General features: G+C 52.7%; 1 protein-coding gene across 3 annotated transcripts in view; it reads right to left on the minus strand.

Annotated features, from left to right (window-relative positions):
* Positions 1–23,637, minus strand: part of MYO18B (myosin XVIIIB) — a 258,994-nt gene that overhangs the window by 196,634 nt on the left and 38,723 nt on the right. For all 3 annotated transcript variants that reach the window (XM_086682197.1, XM_086682198.1, XM_086682199.1), the window contains one exon: positions 17,991–18,135. In XM_086682197.1, the coding sequence (XP_086538323.1) occupies positions 17,991–18,135 (145 nt within the window). The remainder of the gene's footprint in view (positions 1–17,990; positions 18,136–23,637) is intronic.

Genomic DNA, 23,637 nt, shown 5'->3' on the forward strand with positions numbered 1-23,637 from the left:
ACCTCAGAGTGGCCTTCCAAGGCCACGCGGCTGGGAAGGGGCAGAGGTAGGATTTGAATTCAGGCCTCCTGACTCCAGCACTCAATATCCTAACCATGGCGCTGGTGCAGAGGGGCCTCGCCTCACAGTGAGTCTCAGTCTAAAGTCAAGTGCCCTTAAGATTGCCCTGGAGAATCTCAAATGGCCCGTAAATGGCTTCTCCTCTTTACAAGCCCAACACAGAAGGCTTTGCCTCCAACAGAACACACACACGCGCGCACACGCGCACACACACACAATGGATGGCTTGCCTCTAGCGGCCAGGACTTTTGAAAAGACGCGCACCTGTAACCCTTAGCTTTGTGTTTGCCTTGCATGTATGGCGGGATTTGCATAAATACAATGCACGTGTCATAGGAACCACCCACCCGTGGATCTGTTCTAAAGATTATTTGCAAGGACCAATTCTTCTCTTAGTCTTAGGGTCCGTGCGCCTCGCCATGGCCTGAAGGATGAACACTGAGTGTGTCTACACTGAGGGAGAGGACAGTTGTGTGACCTTGGCCGAGCTCCCAACTGCCTTGCAGGGCCTGCAGGCTGAGTGTTGTTTAAGCCTGATTTTACGGTACAAGCTGCTGAGACACAGGAGGGGATATTGCCCTGCCCTAAGTCACCCAGCGTGTAAGTGGCCAAGCTAGAACTTGAGTCCAGGTCCCTGACCCCTGATTAGCGGCGGTTCTGGTACCTCCCTGCATCCCGTTTGAACATACACGTGGGCTGTATGTAGGTCAAGTCAAAAGGAAACAGGGACAGACTTCTCCTGGCAACATGGGGGTTGGGGGGACCTGCAAGGGCGCCGTCAGAGCTCCACCCCCACCCCCTGGGAGGCTTGCTGTGCTCCCTCCTGCTGAGGGTGGTCTCTCCCAGTGGCACTTGCTCAAGCCAGGGGAGCTGGAAGTGCCATGGAATTGAAATCCTCAGCCCTCAACCAATGACAGAAGGTGATGCCCTCTGAGTGAGTTAACTCCATGTGTGTGTGTGCTCTATGCTGCCCCCCAGAGGTCTCTAGCGGGACTGAGCCCCAGTTGCGCACAGCGATAGCTGGCTTGCTAACACACCCTTCAAGGCTGCCTTCCTTCCCCACAGTACATCCTGGGATCACCTCCCACGTGAACCATCTTGCCCTTGAACGCCTGCATCAGCAGCTGTACCCACGTCAGGTGCTAAGACTCCAAGACGGCCTTCGAGGCTGGTCACACTTAGCAAGGTTTGGTTTGCATTCCCCAATTATTGAGGCCAAGAATTGGGTCTGAAAGAGACCCAAGGTTTGGTAGGCTGCTATTTCTTTGCGTCTTTGTTCCTCTGAAGCCATTTGCAACTTCCGGGGTGAGGCCCAGCTCCAGCCAGTGTGCCACCAAGGGCAGGGCTGAGTCAGAAACTCCCCATGTGGCAGAGCGGTATGGAACAGGGCAGAGCGGCCAGACAGCTGGGGGCTCAGTTCCCCCAAAGGCGTTCCTCATAGCTGTCATTCCGTGTCGTTCATCAGTGTCACTGGGAAGAAATGAATCCTGTATCATATCAAGCTGATCATTGCTTGGTGAAACAAGTTTCTTAAACTGCGGGACTTCTCAGAGCCTTTAAATTATATCCTATGAATCTCCAAGAAGAGGACATTCTGTTCAGACATATTAGGCCTGAGAATACTTTTAGGAGCACCTTGCATGTCTGATGTCCCATGAGACACTAGTTTAGGAAACACTGATTTAGCAGAAAGACCCTTCAATTAACCAGGTGACCCTGGACAAATTGCCTTACCTGAATCACCTACCAAGGTCACTATGCTGGTAAGAGGCAGGTTGGGATTTGAATAGAAAGGATGAAAATGAGAGCCAGAAAAAAAGGAAGGAGCAAGGAAATGTAAATGGACTACAGTTTCTGAGAGGCTCAAATCCGCCTGCAAAAGCAGGTTTTTCCCTTTATGTTCGATCCAAAAAAAGAGAGAGAGGGAGAGGTGAAATAATAACACAACAGCTTTCCCCTATGCACCAGGAGTTCAATTGCTATCAATTACTGAGGCCTCCTGCATTTATTAATAACCAAGTTACTTCTCCTTCCAACAACTTCCAACAATAGCCGTGCTGTCGCTGAATTACCAAGCATTACGTGACTTATTTATAACGCTAGTGCATCTGGGTCACATCTCCTCACACAGCGGTTCACAATCCGGAGCCCCGCGAGGAAGGAGGTGACCTGCAGGGAAGAGATAAGCCTGAAAGTCTAGAGATGCTAGAAGACGAGCCAGTGTCACTCCACAGACAGGCCGCCTGGGTTCGAATCCCACCTCTCCCGCCTAAAGCCCCGTGGTGCGGGGGAGGTCCTGTCACCTCCTAGAGCCTCCATTTCCTCTTCTGTAAAATGGGAATCTACCCCCATGAAGCGCTTGGGGAGCTTCAGTGAGGTTATCTGTGCAGATCGTTTAGTACAGGGTCCGTTCTGTGAATGTCAGCTCCTACGATTATGATCGTGCTCTGAGATTTCTGCCCTTCCAGGGGACGGATGGGTCAGAAAGAGAAACCCCGGGAACCAACTCAATTCAGGCAGCTATGGCTTTCTGTGCGGGGGTGACCAGCAAGGTTCTAGTGTTGGGACCATGGAAAAGGCAACCCTCTTACGGGCTAGAACCTCAAAGCCCTGCCTGCTTCTTATCGCTGCTACTGTATGTCCCTGCTGTCCCACCTGTCCGGCTTCAGACAAAGTTGCCGTCTGCCCCAGCACCTTTCTGCGTATGCACGGTCAGTGCTCCCTGTAAGGCCTGGTCAATGAGCCGTCTATAACCCAACTGGATCGCAGCTCACATTGCCTAGAAGGCAATGTACAGACCACTCCCAGCGCTCTGGGGAGTATGAGCAGGTGTTTGGGGGAAAAAAAGAAGTCTCACTAGACAAATCAGTTGGGGCAGCATCAGAGTAAACCAAGGAAAATGGCCGCTTTCGTGCAGGACTTCTCAGAGCCTTGAGTATACCAACGGGCGTCAGGAATTTACAAGAGAAGGGGAGCCGGAGGAGGAGTCTCCCGAGCTAACTCGATCACGAGGCTGCAGGGCAAAGGCAGACATGGCATCTTTGGGGCGGTGGCAACTAGGGAAAGAAAGCGGAGGCTGGACATCCAAAGGCAGACTCGGCCTGGCGGCGAGACCTCCAGCAGGAGATGTCCCCTCTCTGAGCATCAGTTTCCAAATCCGTGAGATGGGTGGCTCTTCTCCCAGAGGGTTGTTTGAAGGAAGGATGAAATGAGACATTGGATGTGAAGCCCGCAGAGCTGCTGATCTTTGCTGAGGAGCCGGTGGAAGGGGAGACTTGTCACGTCACTCTGCTCCCTCCAGGGGACCCCAGGAGCAAGGGCTCGGGGGCAGGGCCAGCAGCAGGTGTGAGACTTGCCTGAGGCCGCACAGCTAGTGAGGCAGAAGCCAGGACTGGAGCAGCCCTGGCTGGCTCCCGGTCTGGTGCTTTTCCTATCTTCCGGCGACCCTCAGCCTATCACGCTGTTCCCTTTGGAGCTGCTTCCTGGGTCCCAAGGAAAGCCCAGCCAGCAGGCGGTGTCTCCTGAATGCTCACCACGCGCCTGACCCTGTGCTAAATCCACACCTGGTCTCCCCAGCCATGTGAAGAGGTCTCATTACTGCTTGCATTTAATGATGGCGCCCCGGACCCTACGACATAACGTGGCATAAAGAATAGGACGGAAGGCTTTAGGGGCGCCTGGGGGGGGGGCTCAGTGGGTTGAGGGTCCGACTCCTGGGCTCAGCTCAGGTCATCATCTCACAGTTCGTGGGATCGAGCCCCGAGTCTGGCTCTGTGCCGAGAGTGCAGAGCCTGCTTGGGATTCTTTCTCTCCCTCTGTCTCTCCTCTCTCTCTCTCTCTCTCTCTCTCTCTCAAAACAAATAAACTTTAAAAAAATGAATAGGAGGGAAATCTTTAAGGATGGAACTCTACAACCCAAATTGGACTCCTCCCCTTCCCACGTCCATAACCTTACATAACTTACCTTACCTCTTACATCTCCCCACCTCCAGCTATAGGTTAGTAGGGGCTCTGGTGATCAAGGCTTATAGAGAGCCCCGAGGGCATCTGGTCCACCCCCATTAGGTAAGCCCTTTCTGCTCTCTGAGCTTCAGTTTCCTCATCTGTAAAATGGGATAAGAAGTGGCCAAAGCTCTTAGAATAGTGCCTGGTACATAGTAAGCACTGGATAGATATCAGCTCCTGTTATCATTTATGGGAAACTGAGGTTACGAAGCTGGAAGGGGCCTTGACAGGGCTATCCGGCAAGGGAGTAGCTCACCCTATGTGAAACCTGCTGGCCCGGGCGGGGGGGGGGGGTGTCTCGGCCTCCCCACCCCGCCCTCCCACGGCGTGGGGCTGCCCGCGAGCGATGCCTTCTAGCGTCGACCACTTCAGGGTTTTGTGGGCTTTTTAAAAATATAATTGTTTACATCCCAGAGCAGCCATTTCGGCTTAATGAATGAATTCAATATGCTCAGAAAACGCAGAATAAATCCTTGCCTGTGGCCCAGAATAGGCCCGGCTGCACCAGCTGTCGGGCAAGGAGCCAAGCCACCAGCTGGGGCAGGGCTGAGGATGCGGGGTCTGTGTCTACACAAAGGCAGAAGGTAGGACGGGTCCCAGGAGGGGGACGGGCCTCGGGGATGCTGGGTCCAAGGACACTTCAGCGCAATCTCTAGGTTGTAGGGCCACGTGGCAATCTCTTCGTCAGAGCCCCGTTTCGACCCAGCATCACCCCTTAGGTTGGCTGGCACCTTGCAGATGGGAACACGGAGGCTTTGCTGAAACCACCATACCGTTGCTCGGGGAGGCTCCTCTCCCTGAAGCACCCTTTCCAATTTCTTCTCAGCTTTGGAGATTCAGCTCAAGGGTCCCCTAGGATGGTAGGCCCCTTGGATGGGGCTGACCACTTTGAATTCAGAGTGTCTCCTGCCTACAGTATTCTCCGGGCTTCCTCCATGCCCTGATCTGGGTCTATCTCCCTTGATCAGACTGAAATTTTGTCTTGGAAAGTAAGGATGGTGTCCCTGGGCAGCCAAGGCACAATGGAGAAGACAGGAAAGGAGGAGAGAAGGAGGAAGAGGAGGAGGGAGCGAAGAGGAAAGGAAGGGCTGAGCAAAATGAACACAGAAATGGCCCAGGAGCCCGGACACTCGGGCTCTAGTCCCACCTCCCCCACAGCCTTGCTGTGTGACCCTGCGCAAGGCCCTTCCCCTCTCTGATCCTCTGCCCCCACCCGGTACAAATAGGGGCTCGGGCCTGGGGCGATCTTAGTCCCTTCGAGGCAGGTGGTTCTCTGTCCTCCCCAGCCCAGGGTGTTCACAGAGCCAGGCAGGTGGGTCCAGGCTGTGAGAGACTGAACTTGCCATCTGAGGCAAGGAGAAACCATGCAGGCCCAGACTCTAGTGGGCCCGACTCGGTGACTCGTGATGTCCCCTCGTCCAGAGCCAGGAGGAGAGAACGACCCTGGCCCCTGCCAGCTGGGGCCCGGATGCCAACCCTAATCAGCACTTTGGGGGAAAATACAAAGGAGGTGCGGGTACGCTGGGCTCTAAACACCTTGCTGCAAATGTGCAGCTTGTGTCCTCGGGGACAGGGAGACGCGCAGGTAGGAGCCCCTCTCGGGGCAGGGGAGCGAGGCACCTGGGGGCCTGCATGCTTCCCCTACGGAAACAGAAGTGAGCGCGGACAAGTGAGGAGAGGACAGGAGTGGCGGACAGAGGGGGTGTCCCCAAAGTGGAGACAGTGGATCCATTCTGAAACTCCAGGCCTCCCTCTGCCCCCGACGGACAGAGTGCCCAGCAGACAGAAGGTCCAGCTTTGTGCCACTTAGAGCTGTGTGACCCTGAGCTGTCGTGACTTCACCCCTCAGAGCCTCGGCTTCCCACCTCCTAGTGGAAACAACGACATCAGTACTTGCCCCACAGTCTAGTGAGGGTTCAGTGAGCCAACCCGTGTAACACCCCGGGGATGCGAACCAGTCCGGGTGCATCGAGACGTCAGGCCTAGAACACACTCTTTGACCCAGCAGATCTGTGTTCAGGAAACCATGCCTCCAAAATGCTCATTCCTACACGGGTGTTCAGGGCGGTGTTGTCTAGGCCCCCAAAAACCCGAAAACAACCCGAATGGCCTGCAGGAACGCAGCTACAGATACAGAGCCACTCCCCTCCCCCCCATAATGGGCAGGTCCCTGCGGTCAACAGAGAAAATTAGGGTCACCCCTATGACTCAGCGTGCAAAGAGGTCAAGGACAGGGTCACTGGGTGGTTCAGTCGGTCGAGCGGCCGACTTCGGCTCAGGTCACGATCTCACGGTTCGTGGGTTCGATCCCCGCGTCGGGCTCTGTGCTGACAGCTCGGAGCCTGGAGCCTGCTTCGGATTCGGTGTCTCCTTCTCTCTGCCCCTCCCCCACTCACACTCTGTCTCTCTCTCTCTCAAAAATAAATAAACATTAAAAAAAATTAAAATAAAAAAAGAGCCGGCTCCTTACAGGCGCAGACAGAGTTGCGGTGATATTCAAACAACATCCAAGCAAACCGCCCGCCTGTATATTTGTTACACGCAGAGATGCTGCTAAATGCGCGGTGTGTAAGGGCCTGACCCTACAGCCGGTGGTTTAGGTGACAGTAATACACCCATGTCAGTCACCGCTGCTGCGGACCAGCCGCGCTTGGAGAGGGTTCATGGGGCTGCATAGGCGCTCCGACCTCCTATGAGTCTACAATGACTTCAAACCGAAAAGTTTAAGAGAGGGAAAAAAAAAAAACAAAACCCAGGCTGTAGGGCAGTGACCTATCCTGTATGACGCGGTCACAGTGGAATGTGACAGTGCGCATTTGTCAAAACCCACGGGATGGACAACTCCAAGGGTGAGCCCGAATGGAGACGGCGGACTTTAGTTGATCGCAGCGTGTCCACATGGGCTCATCGCTTGCAATCACTGCTCCTTTACGCCCTTAACAACGATCCCCTTGGAGGGCCGAGGGGTCTGACGGGGCAGGGAGGGACCCTTTCCTACTCCACCGTCTTCTGTATGGTTTCCGCTTTCGACAGGAAGACGACTCTACGGTATTACGTGTGCAGAGTGGTTTTCAAACAGAAAGAGTAAAGCACTTCACAAGGTGCTTTGTGCTGGTGGGGTCACCGGCCTTCTGCGCGCAGGGTCTCGCCCTGGCCGGGGGCACGTCTGGTCACCTCCTCCTGTCCTTGGATCTGGCCACTGGAAGTCAGGGCGTCGCAGGAGAAGGCGGGGCCGTGGGGGGTGGGGGTGGGGGTGCTGGGCCTCTCTCCTTCCCGCAGGCCCCGCCCCCCCACCCCCGGGCACCCCGAGTTACGACCTCATCCATTCAGGGACTGACATCTTTATTATAGCGTCTGGGGAGTTAGCAGCTGATTGGCAACCTCCCTTCATCACCCCATTATGAGACCCCCCCTTGGGTTATATATGGGCCTGGTAGTGTCATCTATTAGGCCATGGGGTCAGCAAGTAGACTGGCAAATTTAGTGAAAGAATAGTAAATTAACCCTCCCATTGGCCTTTAGAGAAAAAGGAAAACGAAGCAATGCGGCCATCCAGACAGGCATCGCTCGTCCTGTGGCTATTTTGGATTCCGGACATTATTGTCATCGCTCTGAAATAACGAGAGAGAGCAGGCAGACTGACAGTCTCGGGCTTTCTCTTGTAGCGACAGGACCACAGGGGTCAGAGAGGCTGAAAGACCAGCCCGCATCAGCCTCGGGAACTCCACCTTTGCAGGGGAACGCTCCCTGGAGGTGGACAGACTTCCCGTTAATAATAATACAGTGATAAAATAACCAGAATGACGAAGTTTCACATACTCAGATTAAATGACATGAGCCTCGCGAGAACCCTAGGAGGCAGGCACTATTGTTATTCCCATTTTACAGATGAGGGCACCGAGTCTCAAGAGGTCAAAGGAGTCGCCGAGATCACGCAGGAGAACAGGGATCGAACGCGGATCAGCCTGGTCCCAGAACCCATGCCTTTCGTGAGCTCTCCAGCCTTGATTCTGCTTAACGGCATAACCTTCCAGATGGGGGAATAGGGATTGGAGATTGGACACAGCCACGGATGGAGATTAGACGGAGCGGAGAAGCTCTTAGGGGAGAGGCGACCATCCGGGCGCCCAGAATGCACGCGAGGATTAGGCCAGCTGGGTGGCAGAGAAAATAGCAAAGGGGCAGGGATCCGGGAGGCAGGCAGGCAATGACTCTAACCTTGGACCCACCACGTGATGCTGTGTGACTTTGGCAAGGTCACATAACCTCTCTGAGCCTCGGCATTCCTCAACTGCAAAATGGGAATTCCTTCCCTATCTGTTACGGGTGCTGGGAGGATTCAAAGCGAGAGCGCAGGTGAAGGGGTCCCCCGGTTCCTGGGCTGAGGTGGAGAACAGGGGACTCTGAGAGGGTTTTGTGCATGGAGATCATTCCCGGGCAGACCGTTGCGTCTGGTTCTGCTGTCCCACAGACAGGGGGACCCAAGACACAGAAATGGTTTCTCGCCACAAAGAGGGCACTGAGTTCATCCTTCATTTACTCTCCTGTGGGAAGGGAGTCCTTAGGGGACATCACAGGACAGTGGCAGGGAACAGGGAAGCCTTGGCTGTGGAATTTGACAAGCTTTATGCCATCGTACCTTCCAAAAGCCAGAACTTACCATGTGCCTGGCTCTGTGCTCGGCCCCTGACATACGGCTTCTCGGTTCATCTGTACGGTGGACATGTGAAGTCAATGCCCTTCTCGGTGTACAGGCCAGAACACTAAGCCTCAGACAGCTTAAGTGACTTGCTCAAAGCCACTGTGGCTACACATGGCCAACCCAGTTATCTCTCAGCCCCCGTGTTCTAGAACCTTCTTGCTGCCCCCTCCGGGGATGGAGTCTGGTTCCCCTGGTCCTCGAAGCTGTCAAAGGCTCATCACCAGTAGAAGATGGCAGGAGGGACGCTGAGTGATATCCGAAGCCAGCTCAGAAAAGGGGACACAGCTTGCAGGTTGCACTTGAAGCCGCCACGCCAAGAAGCCGCCCAAAGGAGCTCACGCGGGGAGGCCACAGACCGCACGGGACAGAAAGATGCCCAGCCAGCCCCAGCTTCCTCCACCTGCTTCCACCATGTGACTGCGACCGTAGGACAAGCCTCCAACCCGAACCGCCAGCTGAGCCCTTCCAAGGGGACAGGGAAGGGAGCCCTTCCAGGAGATAATGAAACGATTGTCGTGCAAGGCACGGGGGGGTTGGGGCTGGCGTGTTACGCAGCACGGTCACCTGACCAGTCCCAAAGCTGGCAAGTTGTTCGAGTCCTCGCGTCGACGTGAGCCCAGGTCTGTGTCACTCCTGGCTGCTCTCAGTACTGCCCTGCACTGTCCTTGGCCCTGGAGACCTTCTGCTAAGCTGTGGACAGAGCACTGGACAGTGAGTCCAGAACTGGATTCTGGTTCGGAACCGGCCATTCATTAGTACAGAAGTCTCACAGTGCACCCTTAGGAAAGGAGAGTCTCCATTTAGAGGCCTGGGTTCTTCACCCACCCACCCAACGGGCTTTCAGCCTACCACCCAGCCCCCCTCATGGGCTGGCTTTAACACCGACAGAAACCACCAGCAACAAAAGTACTTTGCACAGAGCAGGAAGTCACGGCTTGCTGAATACCTCCTATGAGCCAGGTGTCATGCATCCAGTCTCTCTATCGAATGCTCAGAGAAGGTAAGCAGATTTATTGCCATTTCACAGACACCGAAGCTGAGTCCAGAGAGGGGAAATCACTGTGCACAAGCTAAATCACACAGTCAGAAGGGGGGGGGGAACCTGGGTTCAAATACCAGAGCCCCTGCTATTTCCTTCTCCCCCTCTCTCGCCTTATCAAGTGAGTTCCAGAGAGCATCCATTTGCTGCCTTTGAAACACACAGGAGGGCGCCTGAGTGGCTCAGTCGGTTAAGCGTCCGACTTCAGCTCAGGTCATGGTCTTGCAGTTCGTGGGTTCGAGCCCCGCGTCGGGCTCTGTGCTGACAGCTCGGAGCCTGGAGCTTGCTTCGGATTCTGTGTCTCCCTCTCTCTCTCTCTGCCCCTCCCCTCCTCATGCTCTGTCTCTCTGTACCTCTTTCTCAAAATTAAACAAACATCAAAAATAAATAAATAAATAAAAGGGAAAAAAACATACACACAGCCACCAGCTAATTGTTCCAGGGGCCACCTTTGCCAAAGGAAAGAACCACAAGGTTGGATGAATGGTTCCCTGATGGCTCCTGAGGGATGGCCCGGGCCACGAGCCTTGGTCAACAGCAAACCAACCTCGATGTCAAATCACCCAGGGTTTTCTGCCTGCCAAGTGGAGCCAGCCTCCAGAGCGTCCTCCCCCCGGCTTCCCAAGGGACCAGTCTGGGACAGCAAGTCTGAGAGACAGAAGGGAGGCGGAACCACAGTGCGAAGGAGGGAAAGTTCTGGACCCTCCTGCCACTATTAGAACACATTCCCTAAGACCCAACAGCCAGTCACTTTAAAAACAAGTCACTTTAAAAAAAATTTTTTTAAACGTTTATTCATTTTTTGAGAGAGAGAGAGAGAGACAGAGAGTGAACGGGGGAGGGGCAGAGAGAGAGAGGAAGACACAGAATCCAAAGCCGGCTCCAGGCTCTGAGCTGTCAGCACAGAGCCCAACTTGGGGCTGAAACCCACGAACCGCGAGATCATGACCTGAGCCGAAGTCGGAGGCTTAACTGACTGAGCCACCCACGCGCCCCAGAACAAGTCACTATCTAATGAACCAACCGAGCCAGGAGTCACCTTGCCTGTGCATGGGAAGCGGCCCAGAGTCAGAGCGTTATTAGCATTGCAACCTTGGGGGAGTCTCCAGATAGCTCTAAGACATCCTTTGTCCCCCCTCCATCCCTCCTCCCCCACCTGAGGCTCAGGCAGTTTCCATAACTTGGCCAAGGTCACAGCCCGCTGATAAAAGGCCAGGCTGAAATCTGAACCGGCTGACTGCAAAACTTCCATGTCCTTTCCCCTCCACGTCCTGGCATGCCTCTGACTTTGCGACTGACGGGTGGGGGCGGGGGGGGCAGGCAAAGCTCATGACAGGCAGCCCGCCCCCCTCCTCCCCACAGGCAGCCAGCCTCCTGGGATAAAGGCCACCATGTCACAGGGGCCAATGGGATTGAGAAGGGTGTGGGGAGGAGGCATGTTTCCCTGCAGGAACTCAGGGGTCAGCGAGGACCTGCATAGGATATGAGCCCCCCAAAGGAGGCGGCTCAGAGCAGCCCCAAGGAGTTATGCTGCGGCCGTGTATGATGTAGGCGCAGAAGGCTCAAACGAAGCAGGGGCCATGAGCACCCTGGGACCCTATAGTGAGCTGAGAACCTGGGGTGCCATCCACCTGGAACCACCCACATGCGCCCAGTGGGCTTCCTGCTCAAAGCTTGGCACCTGTGATAAGCACACATTTGGTCTTTGTCCCCGGTCCCTGGTCCACAACTCCCAAAACCCTTGGCAACTCTGAAGTGAGGAGGGTCTTTTGTTCACTAATGAATGACCGGCTTCCTGCGGGGGGGGGCGGGGGGGGAGGGGTGGTGCTCTATAGCTTCAGGACAGGGGCTGATGGCCAGAAAGACCAAGGCATGATTAGAAGCTTAGAACTTTCAGCCTCACCCCCTGACCTCCGGGGAGGGGAGAGGGGCTGGAGGTTGATTAATCACCCGCTGCCTTAAAAGCCCTAAACTACAGAACACGGAGAGCTTCCGGGTCAGTAAACACATCAAGGTGCTGGGACGGTCGGACCAGAGAGGGCAGGGAAGTCCCTTCCCCTTGCCTTGCACTACACGTCTCTTCCATTTGGCTGTTCCTGAGCTGTATCCTTTATTCTTATTTTTTTAATGCTTATTGTCTTTGACACACACACACACACACACACACACACACGCACACATAGCATGAGCAGGGGCGAGGCAGAGAGAGAGAGGGAGACACAGAATCCGAGCTGTCAGCACAGAGCCTGATGTGAGGCTCAAATTCCGGGAACCCAGACATCATGACCTGAGCTGAAGTCAAACACTTAACCGACTGAGCCACCCAGGCGCCCCTGGGATAATAGTAACTAAAGTGCCTTTCTGGGTCCAGTGAGCTTTTCTGGAAAATTACCAACTTTGCAACCAGTCGGTCAGAAGTACAGGTGGCCCAAATGGATGGCTGGTATCTGAGGTCGGACAGTCTTGTGGGACTGAGCCCTTAACCCGTGGGGTCTGTTTGAACTCCAGTGTCTGAATCGAGCTGAACTGAACTGGACCCCCCATTGGTGCCTGGAGAATCAGAAAACTGGTTGGTGTCAGGAAAACCCACGCGTTTGGTATTGGAAAGTGCACTGACGAGAAAGTGACTTTGCCAGCCCTCCGGGAGCCTGTGAGGACAGAAGTGGGAGCTCGCGGAGCAAGAGAGGCGGGACGTGTGGCCCCCAAGTTTGGGCTCGGAGCTTGGGAGGCCCTGGGTCCAAATCCCACCTCTGACTTTAGTTATGCACCATGAGGGAGATGGATGAAGTTCTCCAGCGAGCCTCAGTTTCCGCATCTGTAAAATGGGCATTGTAATAGACCTCACTCCTCCCAGGCTGGCCTAAGGCTGCAATGACATCACTGTATCCACAACCACTCAGCCCAGGGCCCAGAAAAACAAGCCGATTCCCCATCAGGAGATGGCAAGAGCCTGTTGCTAAGGCAAGGACAGCGGAGGGGTATTTGTAGGGAGACCAACTGAGCTTCCAAATCTCACTCTGGAACATACTAGCTGTGTGACATCGGGTACATCATGTACTTAATCTGAGTCTCTGTTTTTTCATCTATCAGACGGTGATGAACGAAAGCAAATACTTCTGAACCGACACTTCAAGAGCGAAGTCCTGTGCTCCACACTCTTGGGCACTGACTCAGCGAATCCTCACAATGAGTCTGCGAGCTGGGTGCCATTAGCCGCTCCATTTTATAGAGGAGAAAACCGAGGCTCGACGTGGCCAAGCCAAAGCTCGCACCCAGTAGGCCGACTCTTTTGAGTCCTCACCAGATGACCGCCTGAATCGAATCAGATCAAGAGGCGTGACCGCAGCACAAGTTGCTTTTGAAACCGTCAAACCCGAAGCCAATCCCGTGGTGGTGGTCGTTATCATCGTAAAGGTTTAGACACCCTGAGTCCGGTTATAAGGCCCAAAATGTTCCTTTAGGGACTGATCTTGGTCTTTAAAATACGATCAGGGCAGGGGCGCCTGGGTGGCTCAGTCGGTTAAGGGTCCAACTTCGGCTCAGGTCATGATCTCACGGTTTGTGGGGTCGAGCCCTGCGTCAAGCCCCACGTCGAGCTCTGTGCTGACAGCTAGCTCAGAGTCTGGAGCCTGTCTTCGGATTCTGTGTCTCCCTCTCTCTCTCTGTCCCTCCTGTGCTTGCTCTCCCTCTCTCTCTCTCTCCCTCTCTCTCTCAAAAATAAATACAACATAAAAAAAACTAAAAAAAAAAAAAAGATCAGGACCCTCAAAATAAATTACGGAAGCCAGGCGCACTGGGAGGAGATCATCATTTTAATAAAAAAAAATCCTGATTAATGGAAATGATTCTTAATATATTTCAAAATGATCTGTTATGACACAAAGCAAAGACATTTATATATGACTTTGAAATTCTTAATAGCTGATTTTAGAGCAACCTATTATGAAATCTTCTAAAGCAGAATATATAGTAAGTAAATCATCGGGCAGGGCCTCCCGGGCTGACTGACGGCAGCTCCTCTTAAAATAATTTATAAGGTGTGGGGGGGGGGGAGGGAGGGAGGAAGGCTGGGAGAAATTATTGCCATAATCATGTATTAATAAAATATTTATAAATGTGACTTTTCCTTTTATCATTACAGGCAGCAACAGGTGTGGGTCAGGTCCCCAGGGCCCACATCAGAGGGGGGATCCCACATGCCCCCAGAAGAGAAATTCCACCACCAAACTCCTCTGGTGACAGGTCAACAGATCAGAGGTCTCTGTCAGCCTCTGTTTTGTCACACTGAAGGCAGAGAGGGCTGACGTTGACTGTGGAAATCGGGAGGCAGGTCCCACCTGTTTGCAGGGCTTATAGAGTGCCTTGGTGGGAGCGATCCTGTGTCAGCTAAGTGCAGCCAAGAGGCAACCGGCTGGGCCACCTTGGGAGGGTCACCTAGGCTGGGATCAACAACAAAATCCTAGACTTGCCTTTTACTGAAGGATTGCCTCGAGCTGGCTGCTACTGAGGACCTGTGCACCAGCCCTTGCCCCGGTCATCCCATACCTCCTATCCCATACATGTCCCTGGTCTGTCACTGCAGCACCTGACTGTGCCTCTCTGCTGTCGCTGGCTGCAGGCACATGCTTCGCTCAAGCCCAGCACAGGCTGGAAGGGCAGGTGTTCATGCAACCTCCAACCACGGAGAAGCAGGAGGTAGTGGGTAAATATTCCAGCTCCTTTGTCTCCAGGCAATACCACTGGGAGCCATGGTCCTCAGAGTCGCCCAGAGGTTCCCAGTGAAACTGGTTCCAGTTGCCCACAGGTGACGTGCTCGTTAAAGCACATAGTATCACTATCACCCATCTTCCCTTCCCTGTCTCCCTCCCCTACGGGTGATCCCCTCCCAGAAGAGCCACGTGCACCCAAATCTTTGTCTCAGCGTCTGCTTTGTGGAACCCAGCCCCGTTCAGCTTCCTCTTCCAAATCCCGTTTAATCCACGCATCAATCCCATGTTCTGCCCATCAAAGAGGAGACCACCAAAGCTCAGACAAGTCTGGTTCTTGATCCTGGTTAATTGCACCAAGAGCCTCGGTTTTCCGTTCTGTACAATAGGCTTGCTTCCTTTGGCTCTTCCCCAACCACAGGCGCCCCGACTCTGAACCTTCAGGGCTTTCCTGGTCTGACCTCTGCAATCCCTCCCTCAGCCCAACCTGTTCACAAAGCTGGTCCCAGTTTGGAAGTCTCGTGTCTCCTAATAAGATGATAAATTCTCAAGACGGGACAGTAGTCTCACAGCCCCCCGCATCCCTCCCCCTGCCAAGCCCGGGCACAGGGTAGACGTTGGCTCATCTCAGGGACTGGGATGTATTGTGGGCTGAATTACGTCCTCCCCAAATTCGTATGTTAAAGTACTAATGCCCGGTACTTTAAATTGTGACTGTATTTGTTGACTGAGGCTTTAACGAGATAATTAAGGTAACATGAGGTCGTCTGGGTGGGCCCTGATCCAGTGTGATTGGTGTCCTACAAGAAGAGGAGATCAGGACACAGACAGACCCATGAATGGAGGGCAGGCCATGTGAGGATGCGGCAGGAAGGCAGCCCTCTCTTAGCACAGGAGAGAAGCCTCAGGAGAAACCAACCCTGCTGGCACCTTGACCTTGAACCTGAGCTTCTAGCCTCCAGAACCGTCAGGAAACAAGCTCCCAAGATTAAGAACCTGTAATCTGGCCCGACCGCAGAATTTCACATCTGACAAAACGGTGACCAGAGAGAGACAGGGGAACTTGTTCAAGGTCACACGTCCGGTTGAGGGCAGAGCCAGTTTCCTAACATCCTCTCTCTGGCTTGGCTTGGGTCTAAAGAGGACCGAGGAGTTTTCTCACAGCATAAACAGGCCCTGCAGAGGCACGAAGATCCCCCCTTGCTATGACGTTCCATGACGAGGGGCCAGCTTTTTCTGTAAAGGGCTGTATAACAATTAGTTGGAGCTTTGCAGGCCACACAATCTTTGCCTCAACTACTCAACTCTGCCACTGTGGCAGGAACGCAGCCACGGGCATGTGAATGAAGGGGCGCGACCATGTTCCAATAAAACTTTAATTACGGATACTATCATTTCAACGCCATACAATTCGCACACATCCTGGAGCCCCTGGGTGGCTCAGTCGGTTAAACAGCTGACTCTTGGCTTCAGCTCAGGTCATGACCTCACAGTTCGTGAGTTCAAGCCCCACATCGGGCTCCACACTGACTGTGTGAAGCCTGCTTCGGATTCTCTGACTCCCTCTCTCTCTGTCCCCTCCCCTGCTTGCTCTCTCTCTCTCTCTCTCTCACAAAATAAATAGTAAACATTAAAAAAAGAAATGTTCATACATCCCCAAATATTACACATAGATAGATAGATCTTCATCTAATTGAAATACAAAAACCATTTTTAGCCTGCTGTTATCCAGAAACACAGCCAACTGGATTTAGCCCACAAGCTATGCTTTGCTGACCCTCGGGATGACAGAGTCAGATGCAGAGGTGGGGATTTTACCAGATGATTAGAGCTTTGCAGGAAAAGAAATGCAGCCCAGGTCAGAGATGGATGGGACCACGTTCTCACACCATGGTGTGCGTGACTCAGGCTGGTCCCAGTGGCTAGGAGGCTGGGACACATTACAGTCCCGTGGGCAAAAGGATGGTGGTGCCCCAATGGCCAAGGGGTCAAGCATGGCCCACGACTGAGTTTTGGAAAGGCGAGTGGCATTTGATTTTTCACCATGTCTGTCCTTGGTTTGGACTAACTGTGGAGTCCCCACCTTACTTATTTCTGACTCAGCATAACTCCTAGAAACTTCCAAAATCAAATCAGTGGGCCAAATATATGCAGCTCACGTGTATGAGAATCAACAGAATGAGCCCCAAGGCCCAGGAGTGTGGGGATGGCAGGAATGACATGCCAGAATATTCCAGAAGTCTGCTGCCCACAGACAAATGACCCAGAATGTCAGCCAGAGTCAGTACATAGCCCTCAGAGGACAGCCTTCAATTCACATGTATTCATTCAACAAGTAAATCCCAGCTCTATGTCCTGGGCCCCAAGGAAGTCACTCCCTACTAGAAAGAGCTAGACAAGGACACAATCACAATACAAGACACCATAATCCTCAAGAAGGCAGGAACCACACTGACCTTGATCCCTACTCTCCCCAGGACCTTTTACAGTGTCAAAAGAAATCAAAGAAATTGGTTAGGGAAGGGAGGAGCCTTGAATGCCAAGTCAACGAAGTTTACTTGATTTAGCAGGCAAGGGAGAAACTTGGGAGGATTCTAAGCAGGGGAATGGCACACAAAAGGCTTGTGGTTTTTTTTTAGAAAAGACTCCAAAGGTCACAATGAGGATGGACAGAGGGAGGAAGGTAGTCATTAGCAATGAGACTACTGCAATCATCCGAGCAACAATTAAAAAAAAAAGGAAAAGAAAAGAAAAAGACTGGCAAACAGAAGGAATAGAGAAACACAGACAGAAATGCTGTCACAGAGATCATCTACAGGGCAAGGTGAATAAAGATTGGCTAGGGAGGGGCAAGGGCCAGAGAGAAGACCAGAACCATCTTGGGGAAAAAAGGGGAAGTAAGAATGATCAGTAAACAGACCATTAAGAGCAGGGACAGACTCAGGAGGACAAGGATGGCTGGGTGAGCTTCACCACATATGGTGGGGAGCATCTCCAAGATGTCGAGATCGAAACACAGCACCTTTATTGCTTGGACCCAACTCTCTCTCAAATGTCCTAGACCTTCTGCGCTCAGGACACTGGCTGCTCGTCACATATAGCTATTTAAATTTATGTTAATTAAAATGTAATGCAATTAAAACTTTAATTCCTCAGGTGCACTAGCTGCATGTCAAGTCCTCAACAGCCACCCGCAGCGAGGGGCTGGGTCTGGACCGCACGGATGGAAAACATCTCCATCATCACGGAGAGCTCTGGGGGGCACCGCCGCCAGTCTACGAGGTTTGCTTAAAAAACCCAGACCTGTTTCCATCTCATGGCACCTGGTCCAGAGGCCTCCCAGACACATCCTCCCAGTCCCGGAGACACAGAGGATGACAGATTGATCCTGTCCCGCCTCATGGAGAGAAGGGGCTCGTCAGGCACCTGCCAAGGCAGACAGCTGGCAGTGCAGGTGAGCTCGGCAGGAAGGACTCACCTTTGCAGGCTCCCGCTGCGCCGAGGTGGTAGATGGCTGCCAGCACCCGCCAAATGGCTCGCTGCTCGCCCTGCGAGATGCCCAGTGTCTCCATGGCGCTCTGGAGATGGGCAAAGGCAGCTGCCGCCTTCTGCTTGTCTTCGGGCTGCGAGCAAAGGGAGAGAGGAAGAGGCCGTCAGGGTGGCGAGAATGCAAAGCTCAGACCTGGGGGGGCGGGGGTGGGGAACAATGCGGTCGCTTTGTAACCACAGTAAATTACCCACAATTAGGCTGTGGAGTGTTGACGCCCAGAGCTCAGACTGCAGGGAAAGTAAGTCGTTCCTATCTGTCTTTGGAATGCACTGTGATTCTCATTCACCCGTGGGTTCCCTGGGTAGAGTTTTTGAGGCTCTGCTGTGTGCGGGGCCCAGAGGACGCAAAGCCGAGGGAACCCCAGAACTTGACTTTGGAGGGCCTCTCGAGGTTAGCCGTGGAAAGAGACATAAAACTTAGTGTGACGCAGGCTAGGTGGCGGGGTCCGGGCAGAGGCAGGAAGGCGTCAATGAATCCCCCTCAAAATTGTCATAGAGTTTGTCCTAGAAGGCGAGACAACACTGAGGTTGAAGTTTGGAAGAGGCACAGGCGTCACTGACCGATTTAATGCAGTAAGTCCCTACAAGCAGAGGGAACAACGTGACCAAAGGAAATCTCGGGGGACAACAGGTGTTCAACTGAATGCAGGCACAGAAGCAGGTATTTTTGGAGGTGGGGCCGACAGAGAAGCGAGAAAGCTTGAGAAGCTGGCAGGTGCCACTTGGGATGGCCTCACGTATGATGTTAGAGGCTCTGGATTCCAGCCAAGCCTGGCAAATACACACGCCTGTCTATACTCCCGGACCTGTGGCAGACATCGTTAATCGATCGAGATGCCACAGCAAGCCAGCGAGTCCCCACTGTTTCCAGGACCCCACCCCCTGCAGCCGCCACCAACTGATCTGCCTTAACAACGAAGTGCAATCTGTATGCTCTCGCCAGGGCAAGGGATGGGAAACTGCCCAAGGTTTTTTAAGCAGGAGGAAAGAGAAAGTGACATGATCAGATGTTTATGGGTTGTAGGGTGTTGTTTTTTTCTTTTTCAGATTTATGATCCCAATTATGTTTGATTGAATATTAAAATTAGCCTGAAACTCCTGCGCGCACACACACACCATCTGGCCGAGGAGACTCAGCCCAGAAACCTGCTGGGTTGAGAGAAAGTGAGCTAGGGACAAGAATTCTTTTGTCACTAATCCACCGGCAGATAATGAGGAACTGATTTGCACTTGGCCCTCTTACAGAGCGTGGGTGATGAACTGTAGGCTGGTAAAGCTGGCAGGTTCTTAAATTTTGTGGAATCCAACGCCCAGAGAGGGGATAACACTTGCCCAAGGTCACACAGCAAATTAGCATCCGATACAGAACTAGGATCAGGCTTTTCTGACTCCCTGTCCAGGCCGCTTGTCCCCTCCACTCCAGCTACGTCTAACTAGCAAAGAAGGCTGCAAGAATCAGCAACCAACCGGGCGGACGTCAAAGCATGCAGTGACATTGAGAGATTCGCTGTGAAAATATTTCAATTAATAGCAAAAGCATGTTCCACTGATCCATCATATTTCTGGGCCACCACAGGACCACAAAATCCCTAGCAACCAGGAGCTCAACCTAGCAACCGCAGCTGCTCCACTGGAGCACACGGAGGGAAGGAAGGCATCTTACCAACATGTTCTCGGTTATTTATGAGATTTCAAAGCGGCACAGAAAGGACACCGAAAGGACAGTGGCAACACATTTATTATGGCTCCCACTGTCAGCTCTGAGCATTTGAATTTAAATTACAGGCGGACTCCATCATCTGCCACTTAGCTCATGCGAAAAGAAGGAGAAACTTTCCCCAAAGCTTAATCTGTTTCTCTTCCCCTCCCTCCCCACCGCCTCCCCCTCCACCGCCCACGTCTCTGTTGCAACAGAAAATAGAGAGAGGCAAATGTATATGTTTCTGATCCAAACAATTAGGATCAGGAAGATGTTTATAGTTGCTTAAATTTCCAGGGAGCCAAACACCTCTGCCTAATGCTGTCACGAAAGCCACCCCTTCCAGCAAGATCGTGAATGTGGAGATCAGCCCGCAGCCCAAATGTCTATCAACAGGAGACTGAATACACAAAGGGCAGTGTCGCAGGGAACAGCGGTGGAGTGCTATGAGGGAATGAAAAAGAACGAGCCACAGATCCGTGCATCCACGTGCACGAATCCCACAGACCACGTGAGCCAGAGAACCAAAGACTCCGCACTGTATGACTCCCTCTCCGTGAGGTTCAAGCATCAGCCGAGCCAACCTACAGTAAGAAAAGTCATTTTGGTAACGCTGGGACAGGAGGGACGCCCCTGATCGGGAAGAGACTCAAGGGAACCTTCGTCAGAAATGTTCCAGGTGTTGATCTGGGGTGTGGCTACGGGTGCATTTGAGAATATAGTCATCACTGGGGGGAACCTGGGTGGCTCAGTCGGTTAAGTGTCTGACTTCGGCTCAGGTTATGATCTCGCAGTGCGTGAGTTCGAGCCCCGCGTCACTGTAGAGCCTGCTTCGGATCCTCTGTCTCCCTCTCTCTCTCTGCCCCTCCCCTGCTCATTCTCTCTCTCTTTCTCTCGCTCTCTCAAATAAATAAACGACAAAAAAATAAAGAATATATTCATCACTGAGTTGGAGGCTTAAAATTAGTTGTCTCACCACAGTTAAAAAAAAAATTAATGGGAAAAAAAATCAACTCACAAGACGCCCAGGGTTTATCTGATGCAAAGACTCAAGGTCAACCAAAGACTGCAGGTAATTTAGTGGGGGAAAAAAAAATCCAAAATGTTCTCTCCACATTAGACTGGGCTGTGCTTAGAGCACCCAGGAGATCCCTACAGTGCAGAGAGAGAGAGGCCAGGTTTGGATTTGGAGTCAGACAGAACTGGACATTTCCATGACTCAATGCTCCCCAGCAGGGTGACTTTGTACAGATCTCCTGCCCTTGCACTGGGGCTCAGTTTCTGCCTCTGTAGAACGGAAATCGTAGCCTACCTTCCTCTGAGGGCCATTGTGAGGAATGAATGAGTCGTGTACGGAGCACCCAGCCCTGCATGCAATGGTGCCAAATAAATGCTGGTTCCCACACACCACTGCGTCTCTCTGGCAGACTGTTCCGCTTTCCGGGACACCTTTCCCTGCCACTGCCCAAGTGCATGCCCAACACTCCACGGAAAGTGAACCAGGCGTGGCGCTGTCCTGGAGACAGGGGTGAGGGGGAGTGGGCTGGGAGACTCTGGGGAGGGTCAGAGGCTTCCAGAAAGTAGTGGTGCGTGAAGCAAACAGAATGAGTAAGGTGATGTGAGTACTGGGGTGGGGCAGGAGGAATTCCAAGCCTCCAGTCCTAGGAGCAGACCAAGAAGCTGGGTATGGCTCTGCCCATTCCACAGTTGCAAAACCCGAGGCTGAGAGGACATAAATGACCCAGGAGGGCACAGCGGGTCAGAACCCAGGGCACAGGATCTTCAGCCACGACACAGGGTTGACATTCACAAGCTGTGTGCTCTTAGGCGAGTAACCTCACCTCTCTGAGCCTGGTTACTACTCCTGAAATCAGATGTGATAATAATCCCTCACCTCAAAGGACCATTAGGAGGATTAAGGAAGCGGAGGCTCTGGGCAGAGCCCCCGGCAAGAGTGCACGATCCCCCATTTCTGTTTGGAGACCATTCCTCCACAGTTGACAACCGGGTCATAAAAAAATAAATGTGCCTCGGGCCAAAGCCCGGAAGGTAACAGCCAGAAGCCAACTGCTGGGAGGCAAAGATTATTATTATTATCACTGCTGCTGGGCACTTTTAAAAAAAAAAATCAGGCTACGTTGCAAAAAAATAAATTACAGAGAAGAAGAGAATAATATGAAAGCTTTGTGATTTCAAATGGGTCCTGGTGCCCTGACTGATCTCAAATAAGTTCCATTTAAAAGCTGAAAGTGGCAGGCAGCAAGGGCACAGTGCAGGGACCAGGGGGTGGACACTGACAGCGAGCGGAGGCGCCACCGAGGCCCGGCACCACCCGCGGGTCTCGGCGCTTTCCCCCCTGAGCACCTGCTCCAGCCGACTGCCCCCCTTCCCCCTGCACCTCATCCTGTACTCTTCACCTGCACTGTTTGAGGTCTCTCCACCTTCACCTTTGCATCAGGTGCTCCCTGGAGCAGGAACGCTGGCCTCAGTGCACCTGCCCGACTTCCCTCTCACCTCCTCTGGGCAGCCTTCCTTGATATGCCTCTACCCCTGCAGCCTGGTCTCAGCCCACACACACCTCTATTCAAGCACCTCTATCATTCTGGCTTCGAATGATCTGCAATATGGCCGTGGCAGCCCCCACCTGCCTCCTAACATATGGGCTCCTTGTGCCTGAGACCCAGCTGAGTTATCTCTCTGTGCCGGTGCCTGGGATGTAACGAGATCAGTAAATATCTATTGAGGAGTGAATGTCAATGAGCTGCCGGTTACTGTCCCTGAATGAGAGCCATTGATGCCGAGGTTGAGTTTGTCCACCTACTGAGCCAGGCCCACGGCGCTGCTAATCCCATATTCAAGGACCCCAGAGGCCAGGCTGGCTGAGGAAGGAGAGCCTCAAACTCGTGAATTCCCTTCTCTGGGGTACTCTGTGCCTCCCAGCAAACGACCCCAGCTCCCAGGATGCAGGCAATGGAGCCGAAGAAACATACAAGGTCTCCACAGCCCATGCCTTTAAAGACACGGCGGGCTAAATTCAAGTGTAATTAATGCAGTTCTGCTACCGCTGCAGGAAAATTGAGAAAAGTTTGGCCAAGTTGCGGTGAGTGGGGTCCGCTCGTTCATTTATTCACTCAACAAACATTTGTGGAGCACTTGCTGTGTGCCTGGTTCAGCGCTAGGCCTTGTGAAATACATGAGCAGTGAACAGGACACAGAAGACCCTCATTTTCTTGGACCTTAGGGTGGTAGGCAGATCGATAATAAGCAAACAAAGAGTGTCAAAGACAATGAGAGATTGTTATCGAGACCACACACACACACACACACACACACACACACCCATTAAAAGGAGGTCTCTCCCTGGACAGAGGACTGGGAAGCTGGGGTCACTCACGCTGGCACGAAAGCCCAGGATAGATGCACAAAGGTGTTTATCATCTCCTTATTGAGAGCTACCAAAAGAGTTGAGAACCTTTTCAGTAAATGGACAACATTCGAGAAACAGTTTGGGGAATCATGACTCCACTCTGAACGTCTGGTCATGAAAAGCATTGTTCGTGAAAGTGTTAATGACCTCCAGTTTGTTACGAACTGTACAAAATATTCATAGAAGACAGACTGAGCCAGGCAGGTGCCCCTAAAAATAATGTCGTATTAAAAATGTAGACCAAGGGGACGCCTGGGTGGCTCAGTCGGTTAAGCATCTGACTTCAGCTCAGGCCATGATCTCACAGTTCATGAATTCAAGCCCCAAGTCAGGCTCTCTGCTGTCAGCATAGAGCCCATTTGGGATTATCTCTCCCTCTCTCTCTGCCCATCCCCCACTTTTCTCTCTCTGTCTCTCAAAAATAAATAAACATTAAAAAAATTTAATACA

This window comes from Puma concolor, chromosome D3 (assembly GCF_028749965.1).
Source record: "Puma concolor isolate L17-30 chromosome D3, mPumCon1.1.hap2, whole genome shotgun sequence".
NCBI lineage: Eukaryota > Metazoa > Chordata > Mammalia > Carnivora > Felidae > Puma > Puma concolor.